At 38.7% G+C, this 22,694-nt stretch overlaps 1 protein-coding gene across 1 annotated transcript in view; it reads right to left on the minus strand.

Annotated features, from left to right (window-relative positions):
• Positions 1-10,913: 10,913 nt before the first annotated feature.
• The window catches only part of LOC150081442 (glutathione S-transferase 3, mitochondrial-like), a 58,225-nt gene continuing 46,444 nt past the window's right edge, over positions 10,914-22,694 (minus strand). Inside the window, exons 5-6 of the mRNA XM_090379300.1 lie at positions 19,889-19,961; positions 10,914-11,126 (exon numbers count right to left, since the gene is read on the minus strand). Coding sequence (XP_090235426.1) covers positions 11,026-11,126; positions 19,889-19,961 — 174 coding nt within the window. The 3' untranslated portion in view covers positions 10,914-11,025. The remainder of the gene's footprint in view (positions 11,127-19,888; positions 19,962-22,694) is intronic.

Consider the following 22,694-nt stretch of genomic DNA (forward strand, 5'->3'; position numbering starts at 1 on the left):
CTAGACGTTGCGAAGGAGTAAATCATCCACTGCGTCCAATCGTCAACAATCTTGGTAGCCTGCAAAGATTCTTTCCATCAAATGCAGCAAAAATATTTAACTCTCTGCACATAGATGCCGAAAAACAGCGTGAGTATGCAACATACCGGAATGAGATCTTCCAGAATTCGTACAGACTTACCGAAATATGAATCGGCTGCAAAGTACCAAAGAATTGCGAGTAAAAGTGAAACTTTCTGCTTTAAGAACAATAATAATTTGGTATGCTGTTGATTGGAAAACAGTCAAGAGCTTACCATTCATCGTCCCATTGGACATTGGGACGATGAATGGAAAGAGTAGAGAGATTGTGGATTTGATGCAAAGAAGAAGAGTGAAGATCCTATGCCTACAAGAGACAAGGTGGAAGGGAAATAAAGCAAAAGAGCTCAGTGAAGGGTGCAAGTTGCTCTTTAGGGGAGCGGATGAGAGAGGAAGAAATAGAGCAGGTATTGTAGTTGATAAGGAGTTAAAAGATGGAGTGTGTGAGGTTAACAGAAGGAGTGATAGGATTATGAGCATCAAACTGGAAGTGGGTGGACACTTCACCACAATAGTATGTCCGTATGCCCCGCAAGTAGGATGTGGGGAAGAAGAAAAGAACAGTTTTTGGATGGAAATGGATCAAGTGGTCATGGCAATACCTGAGAAAGAGTGGTTGATTGTTGGGGGCAATTTAAATAGACATTTAGGAAGAAGCAAGAGAGAGGAAGGAAGAGTGTATGGAAGGTGGAGTTTTGGGGAAAGAAATAGAGAAGGAAAGAGGATAGTGGAACACGCAGTGGCATTCGATCTGGCGATAGTTAACACCTACTTCGAAAAGAAAGGAAGCCAGCTGATAACATACAAGAGTGGGGAAAGGACAAGCCAGATTGACCATATCATATGCCGTAGGAGGCATCTAAAGGAAATGAGGAACAGCAAGGTGATAAACGGAGAAAGTGTGTCTGCAGAACATAGATTGCTTGTGGTCGATTGGGAGGTTGCAGTGGACAAAAGTAGGAAATATTCAAGACAGAGGGAGAAAAGATAAAACAGTGGAGATCGAAAGAGGAGGGTTTCAGGAAGGAGTTTAGGGAAAAGGTGCTAAAAGGAATAAATTACCGGAAGACGTGCAAGAGTAGTGGAAGTTAAATAGTTGTATCATAAGGAACGTTGGAGAAGAGTTGTTGGGGAACACATCAGGAAAGGAGTGAAGGAGGGAAAGGAGGCTTGGTGGTGGAATCAGGAAGTGCAATCGGTGATAAAACAAAATAAAGAGATGAAGAAAAGATGGGATTTAACAGGTAGCCAGGAAGATAAAGAAGCATATAAATTAGAAAATAAGGAGGCAAAAAGGGCTGTAGCAATAGCAAAGGCAAGGGCAGTGGACGAGGCCTATGGGGAACTGGAAAGGAAAGATGGAGATAGGCAATTGATGAGAATAGCCAAAGCGAGAGACAAGGCATCAAAGGACTTCTTATCAATAAAACAGATAAAAGATGAGAGGGGAGTGGTTATACAGGACCAGGAGAAAGTTAAGGAAAGGTGGAAAGACTATTTTAAGAAGTTATTAAATGAGGAAAACCCAAGAGCATTATGCGAGGATGGAGAGACGAATGATAGAGTAGTGGAAGGCATAAGCAGGAAAGAAGTGGAAAGTGCACTCAGAAAAATGAAGAGGGGGAAAGCAGTAGGTGTTGATCAGATACCAGTAGCGGTATGGAGAAGTCTGAGAGAAGAAGGGATCGATATCCTATGGGACTTTATGGAAAAACTGTGGCAGCAGGAGAGAATACCCGATGAATGGAGGGAAAGTATACTTGTGCCAATCTATAAAGGAAAGGATGATGTGCAGGAATGTGGGAACTACAGGGGAATAAAGTTAATGTCTCATTCGATGAAGATCTGGGAAAGAATTGTGGAAGGAAAGATAAGGCAGGAGACGGAAATAGGAGCGGAACAGTTTGGTTTCATGCCGGAAAGAAGAACAACAAATGCGGTCTTTGCTTTAAGGCAGGTGATGGACAGATACAGGGAGATGCAAGTAGAGTTGCAGGTGGTGCTCACAGACCAGGAAAAAGCAAATGATAGTGCCCAGACAAGAGGTATGGAGATGTATGAGGAAGAAGGGTGCATCAGAAAAGTACGTAAAGCTTGTAAAGGAAATGTACGAGGGAGCGGTGACTAAGGTTAAGAGTAGCGTAGGTATGACTGAGGGATTCAGCTCTTAGCCCATATCTGTTTGATCTGGTAATGGATGTGTTGGTGAGAGAAGTGAAGAGTAGAGCACCATGGAGTATGCTGTTCGCGGATGATATCGTACTGCGCGAACCATCCCAAGGAATGGTTCGCACATCCTGCTACCATCAGTTTCGAAATTTAAGTTTCTGGGATCGAACTTTGAGAGGGATGGAGGATTGAGTGCAGAAATACAGCATAGAGTGCAATGTGGATGGTTGAACTGGAGAAAGATGAGTGGGGTGCTGTTTGATAAGAAGGTAAATTGTAGAATGAAGGGAAGAGTGTATAAAACTGTGGTTAGATCCGCATTAATGTATGGTGCTGAGACATGGGCGATTACAAGGGCCCAGGAGAAGATGATGGAAGTGGCGGAGATGAGGCGGAGAGGCCCTCCATATTAATATTTGCTATCGATAAATACCTCTCACCACAACAACTGGGAGTGGAATCTTCCAACGGAACCTGCAAGGCAGCAAATCCTGGTTCAGCCAAAATACTGAACCAAGACAAGAGCTTGCACAACCATAAACTGGATTGTGGAACGAACACCACCCGCGTGGCAAATACTTAAACAGCAGTCCAGGATCTACATCAAATGGGGAGGTCACCTCTTCAGGGAACATGTGGCCGTCCCTAAATGCTATCGCTGCTGCAAATTCGGTCACGTTTCTCACACATGCACCCAGGCCACTTTCACTTGCGGTCACTGCTCTGAAAAAGGCATGATTTCACCAACTTCCCGAATAGGACAAAAGAGCCAATCTGTGCAAATTGCAAATCTCTGAAGATTGACCACGCCCACTCAATTAGGGACCCGTAATGCACCACTTACCTCAAGGCAAAGAGCTTCCACCAAAAAAGAATAGATTATGGGGGACACGCCTTAAAAACTACAACTGCACCATACCAAAGATCTTCTAACAAAACGCACAGAGGTCTAGAGCAATGGCATTTCCCAAATGAAATCCAGGTCCTTGTACATCATTGTTTGTAAGGTGTGGAGCTTATTTGAGATGCTCCTCACGTTTTACGCAAACAAGTGGATATGATGTTCTGCATGCCCAGCTGGGGGTAGGTTTTTTATTGGTATTGAGCCCGATTCCTTGCATCATTTTTAACAAGTGGTCTGGCCCATCTGTCTCTATAGGGCTTGACTAAAGTACCTACTGGCCAGGTGCTTACTTCTTGTAGGCGAGTTGCTTTATCTGGTGGACAAGAGATTATAAAGGAGGAGTAAGCTGGATGTCGTTTTCACTTTACTTCCACAGTTATCCCATGTTCACCCTCACACATGGCTTTAATGTTTCTGGGCTGTGTTGTGGGCCCCAGCCTTGATACAAAAATTTGCGCTCTGGTTGCAACGGAAGTAATGTTGTAGCGAAACAGGCCTACGCGCTCTGGATTCTTAGTAATGTTGTAGATTTCAGAAAACCGTTTGTTTGTTTTAGGTGTGTCAGGAAGACATGCTAATACTTTCTCTGTGAACTGGATTACGTCCTCAGCCGTCCTTGGCAAAAGCAGGAATGAAATTTTGGGATGGGCGGGTTTTTATACCCTCAAGTGTTATGCTTTTTAGGTAGCTTAGCGATGTGCGCATAGGTGAGTGGGTTTGCAGGAACATGATCTGGGGGGGGAAGAGGTAACTCTATTGTTCGTACTCTCTGAATACATGCAGGCCCCAATAATTTCAGTGGATTCTTGTTGTCCTAATATTTCTGAGACTTCTTTATTTTGGTTTCTACTGTTCCTAATGGAATGTGTGAAGTTATTTCCTTGTGCTGCCCCTAAAGGTTCACTGGGTTTGGTGCTATTGCTTGCGAGGTCCTGCCGCAAACAGACAGTTCGCGGCTGGGCTTGAAATTTGGCTGTCTTGTAGTTTTGCAATTCGTTCTGTTATATTTTCTTCCGAATTCCATTCGTTTCTTGTCTTCTGTTTGTGATTTTCAATGCTTTCTATCCTCATGTGCAATCCATGCATATCACTTTTAGCCGACCGGGCTAGCCAGGTGGGTAAAGTGCCTGCCTGCCAACCCAAAGGTCGCGGGTTCGATTCCCGCCTCGGGCTTGGATCAAAGTACTGCAAAAACCTTGGGAGGTGCACTATGGCCACAGAAGCCGATGCGCCAACAACTACCAAACAAAAAAAAAAAAAAAATATCACTTTTACTTTTCTTTTTACTGATTTGTATTGAAACTAAACAAAAGAATCAAATCAAATTTGTTTTCGAATTTTGTACATATGGGCATGTGCCCAGGGGTGCACAACAAAAGTTTCAGATTTTTTTTTTTTTTTCCTTAACATGGATATACGGCTGAGTGCATGGCGCATCGTCATTTGGGACAGTGTTTTTGCATTCCCCATATTGTATTGCTATTCCAACTGTCGCAGATTGACCTGCAGTTCAGCTAATGACGTGCTGCACGTGTTGCTTTACACAAAAATCCAACTTGCGTAATCCTTTAGAGTTCTGCCGGGAAAGATTGTTTGACCTGTTCAACACTATTCCTTATACATCCCTAATCACAGTAAGGCCATTAACAACTAAACTCTTTTTAGAAACTAAACTAAACCATTAACTCTTTTCACCCTTCCAATTCGCTCCAAAAAAAAAAAAAAAAAAAACTATTATTTTTAGGCCACTCGAATAATTAAATTCATCTGCCGTGCGGTGTGTTATGTGTGTTAATTGCGTGCGTTTTATGGTCGATTTGTGTTTTTCTGGACGAAAAACCAGTTTCTGGGGAGAAAACTTTGCTATCTACGCCTGAGACCGACTAACTCAGCCACGGAGTGAAAAAAGCCCATTAAAGTTCCTCGCGTCATTGACGGGATTCGAACCTGGGCCTTTTCCACCCGGTGTGGGGAGGACGGTGACGATACCACTGTTACCCGCCCAGACATCCATTCACTCCAAAAGTTTCTAGTTCTGCCTTGAATTTATTTAAGCTGTCAACCTCTACGACAGATGGAAGTTTGTTCCAGCAATCAACTACCTCCTGGCTAAATGCAAACTTCCGCACATCTGTTCTACAACTGCCTTTTTTCAATTTGAATTTATGCCCCCTCAGGTTCGTAATCTGAGCAAGCGGAAGAATCCCATCAGAATTGAGCCTGGTCAACCTATTCAAGGCCTCATACACGTTAGTCAGACACCTTGCAGGTGCTTATTCACCAGACGCTGCAATTTGCAGAACTTAAGCCTTTCTTGGTAAGAGTACCCCCTTCTTTCCACTCACCAATCTTGTTGCCCTTCTCCGCACTCGCTCAAGCAGCTCTACATCCTTCCTAAAATGAGGCCTCTAGACCCGTATACAGTACATAATCAAAGGCTTCCTCGACCAACAATATTAACAGCCGGATGTAAAACCACCCAAGCACTTGGTACTAGGACCCATTATGGGGTGGAACCCCCAATCGAGAAGAAATAATAACAGAAGTATAATAATAACACTTTAAAAAATATAATAAAATAAACTGCAGCCATTATCAACCCCCTGCAGGATGAAAGCCTCCTCAACAATTCATGCTGAGGGAATATAAAAAAATGCATAGAATACTCCAGTAGTTTCCCTCCGAAAACAAACCAACAGAAAACATATTGACACACGTGAGAGCACTTTTCAAACGATATTACAAATATAAATTACAAAATAAGGAAACCAGAATTCTAAAATATTTCGATTTCAGTGGGGCAATGGCATAAAGACATCCTTTTGTTCAATGGAGGATATATCAGCAGGCAAGAAAAGGCACTTGATGTTTTACTGCATGTTTGTCGTTTATAAAAGTGCTTGATAAAATTTTAGAAGTGTAAAGGTATCGGTAATAATGCCTTCATTTTTCTATTGGAATGGTTCTACTTCTTTTCAAAAGAATAGAGAGGGAGATGCGAAATATAAAAAATGGGGAAGAGGATTGAATTCAGATGGGAAGATGGAAAGGAGGCTTCCCTACAAAAAGAGAGGGCAGGACGATTTTAGTTGGCCAGAAACTCTAGGGAATGCTATTAAGCAGCTAATCTATGCTCTTGTACAAATAGTGTTTGGCAAGTGTTTCCAAGCCGTCAAGTATAGAACAGCAAATGTATTGCATGCCCTTCTGAAGAACCAATTGTTTAACACCACACTCATATTATATAGGACAGTCACTGCTGTGCAAAGAATATTGCTTGTGTTAGCATACTGTTTGTGCTTTGTAATTCTGGGATTAAGCCTAGCAACTGAATTTTGTGTGCGTGTACGGCATGTTCAGAAATGATAGTTGTACCCTCATCAGAAAAGTGCAGTCCGAGCAAAAGCAGTGGAATATTCAATTTGATGAGTCCCAAAGACAGTTGTTTCATTTTGGCAAAGATTGGAATTTGATTTTATTTTAGAAATTTAAATGTACTCTTCTTATTAGCAGGCAACCTGCAACGGAGTGAGCCATGACTTGCAGAATAGGTGAGGACAACTAAAAGTGGGGCTGACGTGGGCAGGAAGTGTTATCCTTTTTTATGGATTACTTCCTAGTAAGTATAATAGAATTTATTTTCATTTTTCCTTAGACCTGGCTTATTAACATGCATAGGAAAACTTTTAGAACAATTAATTTCAAAGAGTTATCTGTAATACAGAGCCATGGTCTCCACTCTACAAAAATTTTGGTTTTACTCCAGGCAGTGACTGTGAAAATGCTTTAGTGGAACTTCATAAATTGATCTTACCAAGTAATTATAAGTATGTTTTAACCATCTTCACACACTTTAAAGGAACCTTTGACACTTTGGTGGGAGAGTGTCTTTTGTCATCTTCATCTTGCAGGAAAACTTACACATATCTCTCCTCCCTAGAATTTATTTTACCGACAGAAATATCTAGTACTACAAATTTTCAGTCAATAACTTGAGCAGTTAATTGTGGTTGTTCTCAGAGTGCCATTCTTGGGCCACTCATGAAATATTGAGCGGCTTGCAAGAGATTTCAAAGACTCAAACCTTTCAGCCTATGCAGATGATTTATCCAGCCTTAAATATTGAAAGCCACACCTAGTTAGTTGTTGTTATAAGGTTGTAGGTGAATCAGCAACTGCCCTCGTGGGTAGCTAGTGCTACCCACGAGAATAGTTGGACTAGGATACACTTAAAGCGTAAGTGTATCCTAGTCCACGAGGACTAGGATACACTTAAAGCGAAAGGGTGCAAGAATATTTTCTGATACTATCAAGACAGAGTCTGTCAGAAAAGTTTTGGGGTGGAGAGATACAGACTAAAAGATTAACAACAGCCACAGGCAGAAGTGAAAGTAAAAGTGATTCTTGCACTGCTTCTAATGGAGCATGCAGCAGTCCAGAAAGCAAGGTACTGGGATTTCAAGGCATGCTATGAGCCATCATGGACAAGGAATACATGGGCTGTTAGGGTAGGTAACAGTAATAACAGGCACATGTATACTGGCATGTACAGCAATTGCTAGGAGCATAGTAAATAAATTTGATGAATTTGAAATGCGGGCCATAAAATGCAGACATTGTGGAGATATCAGAGATGTGGTGTCACTCAGATATGACTGACACAGAATTTGAATAAGTGGAGTACATCTATACAAAAAGGACAAACAGTACAGGAGGGGAGGGGGTTATGATCTTAGTTAAGAAGCAATAAAAATCTAAGGCCATGCATCCAGCTGACATGGGTGGCACATGCAATGTTCAGTCATTTTGGTGTGATATAAGCACTGAGAAAACAAAAATGAGAGGAGTGTTATGGGCCAAATGACTGCAATGAGTACAATAATTGGGTGATTAACTTTCCAGATGACTGGAACGTGCACTCCACCAGATGGCAGTTTGTTTCAACCATCAACCACATGCTGACTGAACACTTCTGCACATCTATCCAGCAACCATCCTTCATCAAATTTGAAGCTATCTTTCCTCATGTGCATAGCCTAAGCAAGAGGAAAAATGCAATTATTATTGAGCTTTCTCAATCTATTCAGATCTCCTCCCAAATTTCAAGTCTCTAGATTGTAATCGTTTAACCATTTTTGGTGTTCCAGCAATGGATTCCAAATATCTCTGGATTACAAATGGTGATAATTTGCCCACAGGCTAGGTGGAAAGGGAGTGTATTACAAGAAAATTCGGCATGTTGCACTGTGCTTCCCTTCAGAGCCTTTTCAGTTGATTAGTCATTATCAGTGGATGTCTGGTCTGGAGCTTGAAGGCTCTAGAGGCAGATACTCGTTTGAATCCATGGTTACTCCTTTTAGCCCTAACTTTCCCCCACGTTACCGGCCCTACCACGGGGAGGCGGGAGCAGTGCCACTCGGAGGCAAGCGGTTGAAATGTTAGTTGATTAGTAGAACTAGAAATATAGGGAAATAAAGAAAGGTATGTTTCCTTTGTGTTCTAACTTGTGACTTTCAAATATAGAACTGGTTTTAAAGAAAGACTGTTGATATAAATGTAGGAACTTAAAAAGAAATAACTTCAATCACTTATCTAAAGCACTCTAAAAATCACAAGAATATTGCTCAGCCTCAAATTATGTGAAATGTTACAATGTGTACCGTATAATACAAGATTATTTATAAGCCAAAATATCACCAGAGTCAATGCTGACAGAATCCATATTGGCAAACATTCATCAGATTGAAGATTTCAAGAGAGCTAAGTCACTGGATTTCTCCATTACATTGGAAAGAGTTGAGGTAAATGCAATGGAACAATAATTAGAAGAGGTTTCACATCTTTTACCATATCAAAAATTCTGCCTTTAATATTTTTGATGGTAGGCTTTCAGCACTGGCAGCGAAGAGCATGGGCAAATGACTAAAGTTTTGTGCTGAAAATATTTTAGCCCAATTTATATGAAATATTCACTCACTTAACCTTAGAAAATTCAATAAAAAAATATACACTATGACACTGAAATTGCAGCACCCAGAAGGAATGATAGGAAATACATGCAAATCAGCAATTAGATGAGTTGTGCTGAGATATAAAATTATTAAAATATGACACCAATTGTGCAGAAACTTTGGCTGATATAAAAAATGAACATAGATTCGCAGAGTTCAAAACATGAATGTGTGATGCAGTTAACAGGCTTCTGTCTCATAGGAACTGACTTCTACCGAACTTTTACATTGGAAGCATTGCCAGACAGCACTGCCAGAGGGGAAGACCGTTGCCACGAAAGGGTGTACTTGGTCAGCAATAATGTTTAGGTAGCTGGTAGATGTTAAAGTGCCTAGGCACATGGATGAGTGGATCAGACGACCTTCTTCCAATCACTGAAGGTCCAGTTTCGATGCTTGCATGCCCATTGTAGACACTACTGCTGGTGAACCATGGTTAGCTTTGGCACTCTGAGCAGTCTGCGACTACGCAGCCCCATTTTTAGCAGGGTTCGATGTACTGTGTTGTGACACAGTACATGTGATGGGAGTACTGTGTTGTGACACAGTACTCCCATCACCAGCATTCCAATTACTGATGAGTTGTGGCACAGTCTCCCTTCTGTTGCCACATACCATCCAGGAAAGTCTTCGCTCACCTCGAACATCGATTAGCCATAGTCTTCCAACACCTTGCCAGAGGTTCATGGGTTCCCCCTCCTCGGACCAGTTTTGGTAGGTACTAACCATGGCTGACTGTGAGCATCCCACCTTCTGTGCCATTTCGGATATGCTCTGACCCAGTTATCTGGCCATTGCAATTTGGCCTTTGTAAAACTCGCTTAAGTCAGCTGCCTTTCCCATCTGAAGAACAAGAGTGACACTGATTAACGGAGCTCAGTATCAGGTGTTTTTTATAGTGTCCCGACCCATGCCATAGTTCACCTGCAGTTGCTTCGATTTGCATAACGACTCGCTGGTCATAATCTTTTGGCTCATTGGTATATAACACAATATTTTGTTTACTTGTGTATAATATTAAAATGCAATGAATGAGAAGAAATCCTACCCATGCATTTGATTACATAGTTTATTACATTACCTTGCCTGCCAGGTGAATGTAATCAACTGTCATCGCATGGGTTTTCATTTCCTTAAGTTCACTTGCTCCCCATTAGCACAGACTGTCCTTTTAGTGTATATTGTCATAGTTTTTGAATGGTTCTGTATATATATTCTTTAGCCTACAAGTGTTTCTTAGTCCTGTAACCAATGTTTACACAATAATATTTTGTTTACTTGTGTATAATATTAATAAAATGCAATGAATGGGAAGAAACCTATAAAGACACTAATGATTTTCAATTGGTCTGTGGAACTCGTAGGTACATACATTCCATGAACATAGATTCTGAAATTGATTTCTCTGTACTACTTTTATATTAATTGAAAAAAGCAAAATTCTTTGGCTTATCACACAATTTCAAAAGTAAGCACAATAAACAGCTAACTATATATGATTACTGAAGTGTTTAGAAAAGTACAAAATTATACAATGTACTAAATAAACTCCATATCAAACATTTTAAAGATTTATTAGTTCTTTAATACATATGTAAGATTTTTTTTCAAAATCAGAAAATCTTTATAAATGAGCAATAAATCTTCATCAAGGATGTTTGGATATGATCAGTTGATTCATAAAAAAAAAAAAAAAAAAAAAAAAAAATATATATATATATCGAAAACAAGACACATTACAAGTAACATAAAATTAGTCGTATACAAAATGAAATTGCATGATGTATAATAATTGTTTTGTTAAGCTCCTAAGTATTTGATATTTTCTGCTTTTGATTTCACTTTTACAAATCTCCTTATCTAGATGAAGCCAATGAGGTTCAAACCAAGATGTACTGAGGTACCCAGGAGAGTAAAGAGACCTATATATTGAAACATTCCCCTCAATCTTTTTTGTGGGTCTGTAAAAGAAATTTTTATATCAACAAGAAATTTGCAAAGCAAGAAATTAAAAAATTTATGAAAAATTAATATTTCAGTATAAATGAACAGAAAAAGTTAGTAAAGAAAAAATGAATATCAGTTATATATTAAGATGGAATTTTTTTAACTATATATTCTAAAGAATATATATATCTAAAATATACCTTACGGTACTGAAATTAATATTGGGGTTGCCTTTACTATTTGCTATTAATCAATTATGGAGTCTGACTACCTTGTCTCACTTAGTATAAATACTGAAGTATAAATTTATATTATTTTAGTATAATTATATACTATATAATACAGACAGAAAGTACCTAATGACCATACTGAATTTAAGTGAATATAAATGATATTAAAACAGTGAAGAAATATAGAAAAGAGTAAACAGTAAGAAGAGTAGAGAAACAAAATAAATGACATATATAATATACTTGAAATTTCCCCATGTATAAGATGCACCTTAATTTTGGGGCCTGAAATTTGAAAAAAAAAAAAAATGTATTACATAAAGTTATTGAACTCAAGTTTTATTCATCATAAAATTCATACAACTCCTCATAACTTGAATTCAGCACTGTACGAAAATCTTTTCTGAGCCATTTCTGGGCAGAACGTAACCTAATATACCGGTAACAAGTGCGAAACAATGAGCGCAAAGACAACAAGCGCAAAAAAGCGGGAAATGCAAGTAAAAAAATCTACAACCACTGTATAAGACACAACCAGTTTTTAGACCCCAAATTTTTCTAAAAAAGGTGCGTCTTATACATGGGGAAATACGGTATGTCATTTATATTTCATTTATTTAAAAAAAAATTTAATTATATCGTAAATATGGTGTCATTAGAATTAACAGAAACATATGATGCAAGAGGCAAGCTTAAAAAGCATTAGCCAAAAAAAAAAAAAAACTTGCCATTTTATCCATCCATTTGCTCCAAAAGTTTGTCCACTTATTCCTTGAATTTATTTAAGCTGTCAACTTCCACAATGACAGAGGGAAGTTTGTTCGAGCAATCGACCACCCACTGGCTATAGGCAAATTTCCACACATCTATTCTACAACTGTCTTTCCTTAATTTGAATTTATGTCCCTCAGGTCATTAATCTGGGCAAGAGGAAGAATTCCATCAGCACTGATCTTGCTCAAACTAAAGGCCTTATACACCTCAATCAGATCGCCTAGCAGGTGCCTAGTCTCCAGACACTGCAATTTGCAGAACTTAAGCCTTTCTTCGTGAGAGCAACCCTTCGTTCCATTCACCAATCTCGTTGGCCTTCCAGCAGCTCTACATTCTTCCTAAAATGAGGCCTCCAGAAATGTATACAGTACTCAAGGTGCAGCCTGACCATTGCCTTATGCAAAGAGATACTCACCCCCTTACCCCTTCTAGAAAAATTCCTGTATATCATTGACAAGACATCATGAGCTACTCTTGCAGACTGTCTGCACTGTCAGAAAACTTCATATCTGACTGGACAATTACCTCCAGGTTTTTTTCATTCTCCACTACCCTGAGTGTATTACCACATAGTTAGCATTAGCATTAGTAGAGGCATTTGATGCAAGAAAGCAAGCTTATGCAGCATCAGCCAAAAAAAAAAAAAAAAAAAAAAAAACCACTTCCACTTCACCCCTCTGTTCGTTCAAAATACCTGTCCAGCTGAGCCTTAAACTTATTTAGGCTATCAACCTCCACCACAAGGGATGGAAGTCTGTTCCACCAACCAACCACCCGCTGGCTAAAGGCAAATTTCCGCACGTCTATCCTACATCTGTCTTTCCTCAATTTGAATTTATGCCCTCTCAGGTGATTTTTCTGAGCTAGAGGAAGAATCCCATCAGCATTGAGCATGCTTAAACCATTCAAGGCTTTATACACCTCTATCAGATCACTTCGCTGGTGCCTAGTCTCCAGACACTGTAATTTGCAAAACTTAAGCCTTTCTTCGTAAGAGCACCCCTTTGTTCCATTTACTAATCTTGTTGCCCTTCTCTGTACTTGTTCCAGCAGCTCTACATCCTTCTTGAAATGAGGCCTCCAGACCTGTATACAGTACTCTAGGTGTGGCCTGACCATCGCCTTATACAATGGAATAATCACCTCCTTATCCCTGCTGGAAAAATTCCTGTATATCATTGACAATACTCCATGAGCTACTCTTGCAGCCCTTCTGCACTGCTCAGAGAACTTCATATCTGCCTGCACAACCACCCCCAAGTCCCTTTCATTCTCTACCACTGTCAGTGTAGTACCACAGAGTTGATACGTTGCTCTGGGGTTGCTGTTTCCCATGTGTAGTACTTTACATTTATCAATGTTAAACTTCATTTGCCACCTCTCAGCCCATCTGCTCAACCTTTCCAGATCCTGTTGCAGCAGCATAGTGTCAGTAGTGTCCTTGACAACCCTGCCAACCTTTGTATCGTCTGCAAACTTGGACATTAAGCCCGATATACCATCATCAATATCATTTATAAATACAGAAAACAATAATGGACCCAACACTGAGCCCTGAGGGACTCCACTAATAACATCAGTCCACGATGAGCAGTGTCCATTGATTACCACTCTCTGTCTTCTCCCCCTCAACCACCCCTTTATCCATAGCAGCAATTTGCCTCCAATGTCACACTGCTCCAATTTGTGTAGCAGTCTTCCATGTGCAACAGTATCAAAAGCCTTTCTAAGATCCAAGTATATAATATCAAAGTTATTCCCTGCATCCAGTTCTTTTGTGACTGCATCATAGTATCCAATCAAGTTGGTCAGGCAAGACTTCCCCTTAACAAAACCATGCTGTGTCTGAGCTATAACTGAAGCCTTGTCTAAATGATCCTGCAGTGCTTCTTTAACCAGTGCCTCCATTAATTTTCCTGGAACAGAAGTTAAGCTCACAGGTCTATAATTACTTGTGTCAGCCTTTGATCCTCCTTTGTGAATTGGGGTCACATTTGCACATTTCCAGTCTATGGGTACCTCCCCTGAGTCCAAGGAAGCTCTCATAATTATGGCTAAGGGTTTGCTTACTTCCTTTGCTGCCTCCTTTAATATAACTGGATAGATCCCATCCACCCCGGGTGCCTTTCTTGTGTTTATCTTCAACAGTTTCTCCTCCACTTTACTCCCAGTTATTTCAAGATTCTGCAGCTTACTGCTAGAGTTGAATACACCTCTGGCATTCCCCTCGCTGAATAACTCCTCATGTGTGAATGTCGATGCAAAATATTCATTTAGTTTGTTAGCTACCTGAGCAGGATCATCAACAGTTGACCCATCAATATCAAGTGGACCAATCTGATTCACCCCCTTCCTTCTAGAGTTTACATAAGTAAAGAACTCTTTGCTGTTTTTCTTTGCATCCCTTGCCAAGGATTTCTCGTAATCTGCCTTCGCCTGCCTAACCTCCTTTGTAACTTGGTTGCATATCAACTTGTATCTATCATAGGCTTCTGTGTCATGTGTTAATTTGTATGTATCCCATGCATTTTTCTTCTCTGCCATATGCCTCATTAGTTCATCTGACATCCATTTTGGCCTAAACCTTGAACAATATTTCTTAGTTGGTATGTAAAGCCTAGTAGCTTCCAAGATAAGTTCTTTGAATGCTTCCCATTTTGAATTTGCTGTTGGTAACATCATCAGTTGGTCCCACTGTATAGAATTTAAATACTGTCTCAGTCCATCGTAGTCGCCTTTACGGAAGCAATAACCCTTCCCTTTACCCCTAATGGTAGTTACCTCTTTGAGTAAATCCCACTTCAGCACACTGTGATCACTGCCACCTAGTGGTTCATTTATCTGCAGATTCTTAATGCATGAAGAATCACTGCTGATAATCAAATCAAGAGTATTACTCCCTCTAGTTGCCTCCCAAACATGCTGATGTAGAAAACAATCATCCAATAAATCCACAAAAGTCCTGCTAGTGTGTGAGTAACCAGCCCCCAAATTCCAGTCAATATCTGGGAAATGAAAATCTCCCATTATAAGACACTCTGATTTACTGGCCCACTCTATTTCCCTGTACAGTTCCTTATTATACTCATCAGAGTCATTAGGCCTATAGCACACTCCTACTCTCAATTTTTGATACATTACTCTGGGGTTACTGCTACCCATCTCCAGTAATTCACATTTGTCAATGTTAAACTTCAGTTGGCACCTCCCACCCATCTACTCAACCTTTTAGATCCTGTTGCAGTTGTGTACTGTCATTAGTGTCATTAACAATCCTGCTAACCTTTGTATCATCTGCAAACTTTGACATTAACTCTCATATACCTTCATCAATATCATTGATAAATACAGAAAACAACATCAAACCATGGGGACTTCACTAATAACGTTAGTCCATGAAGAGCAGGGCCCATTAATTACCACTCTGTCTTCTATTGAACCACTCCTTTATCCATAGCAGCATCTTGCCCTTAATGCCATACTGCTCCAATTTGTACAGTAGTCTTCCATGTGCAACAATCAAAAGCTTTCCAAAAATCCAAGAACACGACATCAAAATTATTTTTTTGCATCCAGTTCCTTTGTGACTACAACATAGTATCCAATCAAATTGGTCAGACAAGACTTCACACCTTAAACTCATGCCGTGTCTGAAATATAACTGCAGTCTTGTCTAGATGATCCTGCAGTGCTTCTTTAACTAGTGCTTCCATTAATTCCCCAGGAACAAAAGTTAAACTAACAGGTCTATAATTACTTGTGTCAGCCTTTGATCCCCCTTTGTGAACTGTGGTCACATTTGAACATCTCCAGTCCATGAGGACCTCCCCTGAGTCCAAGTATGCTCTCATAATTATGGCTAAGGGTTTGCTTACTTCCTTTGCTGCCTCCTTTAATATAACTGGATAGATCCCATCCCTCCCAGGTGCATCTCTTATGTTTAACTTCAACAATTTGAAATATAAAAGATAAAGGCCAAAGAGATAAATATTGGGAAGGACAATTAATACAAGCATGTAGTTCATGTTTGATTCGACAGAAAATAAAAGGAAAATGCACAGGCAGGATAGTAATAGAACTTACCTAACTGGCAAGTGCAACTAGGTCTGCCTGAAACCAAAACTAAAAGAACAAGTAGTAGAAATATCTAGAATATAAGACTAAGACAAAAGAGATCTCAAATGGTAAAAAAAAAAAATAATAATAAATAACAAAATGAAAGCAAGAAGTTAAATTCATGATAAACACAAACCAGAAAAGAAAAAGTAAACAAATAACATATAAAGTAGCAAGAAAATGGTTGCTAAAACTTTGCAAAGGACAAAAAAGGTAGTACAGGAAGAATATAGTTTCTTGTTATGTGGTAGTAAAACTAATGGCTTATGAGAAATTAAAAAAATATAGGAATGTAAAAGAAATAGAGAAAAAATGGATATCAGGTAGTTCAGGGACACAAATCCCATTCCTAAAGGAAAGGGCCTTGAAGTTTTGAGAGTATGAATGATGAATTTAAAGACAGTTATGAGAGGAAGAAAGTTATAGAAAAAAAAAAAAAAAGAGATCAAGGTCACAGAGATCTGTATTCATGTACAGGCATTTTGCATCACAAGTATACGCTTTCCACACTGTATGCCATAACGAGTAGGTGTATAATATACGCAGAATGTACAAACCCAGAAAATGAGATAGAAGAAAGAAATTAACTGAATAACACTGCTAAGCTAGAAATATAACAGAATATATTTCCTTTAGACTTCCAGCTTCCTATACTATATCTGCCTTCTCTTTTACAAAGGTTTAGCAACCTTTTTCTTGAACTTTGTACATTATTTATTTACTTCTTTTTCTCTTCTGGTGTGTATTTATCATTAATTTAACCGGAATCGGATTAACCGGGACACTTCAAGACTCGGGGGGGGGGGGGGGGGGAGAGATCAACCAAAAATTATAAAATTCAAGTAATGACTAGAATACAGTAGTTATAAACAGATGTTTTGCAAGTCGGAAATAAGTGACAAGAAGCAGTGTTATAAGTCGTCATTGGGAGATTAGTGTACCCAGTGCTTTTTTTGGGACGGTACGGCGTACCGGCACCTTTATTAACAGTGACGTGTGACATTTGGATGCAATACACTTCGAAATTTGTAATAATATTCCATAAATATTTTTCACATGTTTACCCTATTCAAATAAGCTTAAAATTATTTAACTAAATTTGCATTTTTTACTGTCTATTGTTAAGATATTTTATATATAAAACTGTATAACAGTTTTTATAATTCTAAATTACTCAGTCGGACCTCCGTTTAACAAAGTGCTTTTATAGCGAATTATTTTGAATTCCCCTTGGAAGTTACATTTAAAATACTTTTCGTTGAGCAAAGAAAATTTTCATATAGTAAACAGATCATGAAAGAATTAACTTGGTACGAACTGTTCGCACGTCTGGCCTTCAGGCAATTAGTGTTGCTGCGCGAATTAAGAGAGCTAAAACATTCTACAATTAAGTGGTACCTAGTAAAACCTATCAGGTGGTTGACCTGTCCCACATACGGAGGAGACACACTAGTCAAGAGTGAGCAGATAAAGATGTATTCCCAATGGGCTGTGGCCCACCTTCTACTGCAGTGGTGTCCAACCTTTTCACGTACAGGGGCCATATTCAAAAAAATTCAAAGTTAGATTTCTTTAGTGTGTTACATTTTCGATATCTTGTTGCATGTAAAAGTAAAATTGAAAATATTCAAAAATTTTATTAAGTACAATACACAATTACATTTACTGAACAAAACATTTATTGCGAATTTTTTAGATAATTAACAAAATTAAAAATGCTGTTTTAGTTCACTTTCCTCGGTTGGACACCTTTGTGAATCAACTGTAAGCGCCCCCGTTTGAGAATTAGAAAAGTGATTTTCTTTTACCCCGATAAATAATCATCTGTTGTTTGCAAAAGTGCGTTATCCACATTTTTCCGTAAATTTTCCTTATCTCTGTTTACACGATCACAGTACCCGAATATCTGAATGACACCGACATTTTGGACAGTTTCAAAAAAAAAAAAAGAAAAAAAAAAAAGAAAAAATTCAAATTTAAGAACTAGTGACAATACCGATAACGAGAGAAGGAAAGTGAAGACTACGAAGGTATTAATTCTTCTAAACATGAATTGTTGGCATTTGGTGAAAGTGAAGTTAGAAAATTGTCAATTATGTTACAGTTAAATGAAAGAGATGCAATTCGTGGATTTTAGGGATACTTAATTCATAAGAAGGTTTCAGAAGAATTGAAGCATTTGATGAACTCTCTGCGTACGATACCAATTTCTTCTAGTGAATGTGAACGACGATTTTCACAAATGAATCCGATCGCCAGCCCAACCAGCACTTCGTTGATGACAAAAACAGTTTCTCCACTACTGTTTCTTAAAATTGTAGGCCCACGGCTGACCCGCTTCGATCCTGCAAAATATGTCGATTCGTGGCTGCTTCGGAAACAACATTTAGCAACCGACACACAAAAAGGAAGAAAAGAAGTCGTCGTAGGACAGGAGTCAGCAACCTGCGGCTCGCGAGCGGCATGCAGCTCTTTAACATGTAACTGCAGTTCTTTAACTTTACAGCTCACATGAAGCACAATTTGAAATGGAGTTAAGAGGACTTAAAAATCAAGGACATGTGGAGTGCAAGACTAAAATGCCTTAAAACTGAAACTGAGGATTTGGAGAGGCAAACGGCTGCCCTTGCAATTCTACACAAATGGACAGCGATAGATGAGTTTAAAATGCAGACCAAATTGTGTTCGATGCGTGGAGTAGCTTACTGGACCAATATATAAATTTGAAAATATTTGTGTTTGGACTTCTCTCAGTTTTTGGTTTGACGTATTTCTGAGAGCAAATAATTTTGTACATGAACTATAATACTCGCACGATGTTGAGAGACTCGCTCAAGAAGTTCATCAGCAAAAGTCACATTAATTTGTATCTAATTGGATGTTTGTTACGTTTTTTCGGTATTAATAAATAATATTTCAAAAAAAAAAAAATATATATATATATATATTTTTTTTTTTTTTTTTAATAAACACCTTCCCACTCTATTCCATTTCTTAAAAACTCTCGCCTGAAAAAGGGGGGGAGCAGACAGAAGTATGGGGGTGATAGGGAAGGCAACCCCCAGAAAAGTCAGTGGGGATGTCTCAGTTGAGAGCATCTCACTGACTCACACAACATAAAGCAATTACCAAACTGACTTTACAACAAGTGGTTCTGTTGATTTTCATTTTTGCTGTCTTGTCTTATTTCAAATTTTTCCTTATTTTAAAATTAATACTGTACAGTATGTCAAAATGAAGCAAAACTATGGAGAGTGATGTTAATAAAAAGAAACTACGAAGAGGAATAACACTGGAAACAAAATATGAGATCATAAGCAAACATGACTTCATTATTTTTCATCGTCAGTCGATGATGACGAAGAATAAACATTCTTTAATATTTGTATGACATAAGTAATTTCTTATTATAATTTGCTTGATTTTAAAGGCTGTTTTCATTTCTTTGGATGAATAAATTTTTTTAAGCATAAACTATTGTTTTGTTGACCTTTATTTAACATTACTATGGTTAAACTGCATTGTTGAGAATGTAACTCCTGTTTTTAACATTATGTCTATGGGAAATAAATTCCTGATTTACAAGCAAGTGCTAGGAACAAAATAACTTGTAAAGTCGAGAACTACTTGAATTTAAAACAACAAATGACTCTTACCTCCAGTTGAATATCCAATAGCATAAACAATCCTTCCCAGCAAATATACCACTCCGCCAATTGCTGATACTCTCTAAAAATTTCAAATAAAAAACTACATCAGTAGAAACAGGATTAAATTTATACATTCACTGTACGTATTACATAATCAAAAAAAATTAATTGTAAAAAATGTTTTACGAGGATACCTTGCATACTCATGGCTCTGCAGCCATCATTAAAAAAAAAAAAAAAAAAAAACCAGCTTTCTCTTCCAAAAATTAATAATACTGTTATGCTTTCTTTACAGCATAAAAAGTGATCTAATACATGTGTCAGGTGATCCAAGTATGGAAACACTTACCACGGTAGGTTCCTTATCTTCGTCACTACAAATTTCAGAAGATTCCATTACATCTCCAATGAGTTCCTCTTCATTCGTGCATATCCTGAAACATTCAATGTCCACATCCATTTCTGCAAAATCTTTGAAGCTTAAGTTTTCCTGCAAGTTTAGGTGATGACTTCAAATGCACATGCTCAAATACATGCTCCCTATTATTGGACTGTTCTTCGCAATTAATAGAAGAAGCATGTGAAACTTTACACATTGCACTATTCAAGTAAATCCAACATGTCAAAGCAGTTGATCACTTTTTCATCAACTTCATCCCATGCTGAAACACATTGTCTGCAGGATGTCAATTTTGCATTGAATTTTGCTTTCAAGACATAGCACAATTTTGTTTAATAGCATTCTTCAGTAGTTTTTCTTAAAACACTGGATTACACCTTGATCACGTGGCTGAAGAACTGACATCATACTTGGTAGGAACTCGACAGTGATTGCACATAGATTGTTTACTTGATAATGAGGGGTGCAGTTATCCATAAACAGCAAAATTTTTCTATTCTTCTCACTCATCCTACGATTGAAATCTCTGATCTATTCTTCATAGATTTCTGATGTCATCCATGCCTTTTCATTTGCTTGAAACATAGTCAGTAATGTCTTCAAACCTTTAAAGCATCAAGGCTTCTGGGCATTTCCAAATGCTTCTCTGAGCCAGACATGTTTGCTGCTAGAAGAATGTTAATCTGTTGTTTGGTCTTTTTTCCACCACTACATTTCTCGCCTTTAAATGTAAGTGTTTTATCAGGTATAAATTTTTAAAAAAATCCAGTTTCATCGGCATTGAAGATGTCATTGTGGTCCCGTCGGCAAAACATTTTTTACATAATTTTCCTTCCATTCCTTTGTAGTGTCAATGTCCATGGCTGCACTTTTGTCACACACTTTTTTTGAAAGACAGGCCATGATGAGTCTTAAATTTCTGGAACCATCCATCTGAACTTTTAAATTCTACAATATCCATTTGATGCGCAAACGATTCAGGTTTAGTTTTTAAAAGAGTACCATCTATGGGAACACTGATTCAGCCTTAGCTTTTAAGAGTACCATCTATGGGAACATTGATTCAGCCTTAGCTTTTAAAAGATTACCATCTACAGGAACTTTTTTTGCATGCATCAACATTAGCCATTCCAAAAGTACCTTTTCAAGATCCAGATACTTTGCCTTTCATGCTCAAATCCTACTGGGTGCAGCAGATTCTCTAAAATTTCAATCTTTTTCTGATCTTCCAAATAGTGAATAGAGTACTCTTAGGAATGCTGAACTGCTTGGTGATGTCAGTTTAGAATGCACACCATTATCTACAGCTAGCAAAATCCTAATTTTATCTGTGATTGGCAAAGCTATCTGCTTTCTTGGAGCCATACCAATAAACATACACTCTAACTAATGAAATTAACTTCTAGCCTACATTCATTTCATTAATGTACAAAGGGTCCTAGGAAAGTTTTGCAATATGACGCAACAATGAATCACAGGAAGCCGCTTATGCTGCATGTTGAGACATGTTCATACGTGCATAGTAGCCGCCGCGCCAAGTCGATGGGCTCAGTTATTCATTAGTAGTGAGAGTGTAAAGTGCTTGCGACGGCATCGTGGTCACGAAATGAGATAAGGACAGTTTTGCGGTATAATTTCGTGCGTGGTTTAACCATAGACCAGTGCTTAGAAGAAATGACTCTTGCACTAGATGATGATTGTCCACATCGTACAACGCTATTCAGGTGGTATAGAGAATTCCAAAGGGGAAATTTCACTCTGAGGATTCTGAGAGGCCGGAAGGCCACGAACGTCAGTTACGGAGGAAAACGTTACTGCTGTGAGGAAAATGCTTGACGAAAACAGGCGAGTGACCTACCAACAGATAGAGGATACTTTGGGCCTAAATGCACCAGCAATTCGTTCGATTCTGCAAGATCATTTGCACGTGAAGAAACTTTGTTCTCTCTGGGTGCCGCATCAACTGACTGAAGAGCAGATGACACGACGTGGGAGATGTTAAAAAAAGTTTGATAAGGGATAATCTCGGTATGTGAACAACATCGTGACAGGTGACGAGACTTGGCTGTACTATTACGATCTGCCGACCAAGGCTCAAAACAAAGTTTGGGTCTTTGATGATGACGACACACCCGTAATTGTCAGAAAATCCCGATCTGTAAAGAAGAAAATGATAGCTGTATTTTTCAAATCGAGTGGAATTGTGGAACGTGTCGTTTTGGACACGCAGAAGACAGTCACAGCTAAGTGGTATGCTGAACAATGCCTGCCTAAAGTCATTGGATCTATGAAGAACCTGCGGCCAAAGTCAAGAATGGACACCTGGTACCTCCATCATGATAATGCTGCAGCTCACCACGCCAAAGCCTGCACCGAATATTTGACCACGACAGGACTGAAACTTCTCGAGCA

This window comes from Mastigoproctus giganteus, chromosome 8 (genome assembly GCF_048544385.1).
Source record: "Mastigoproctus giganteus isolate SK-2022 chromosome 8, ASM4854438v1, whole genome shotgun sequence".
NCBI lineage: Eukaryota > Metazoa > Arthropoda > Arachnida > Uropygi > Thelyphonidae > Mastigoproctus > Mastigoproctus giganteus.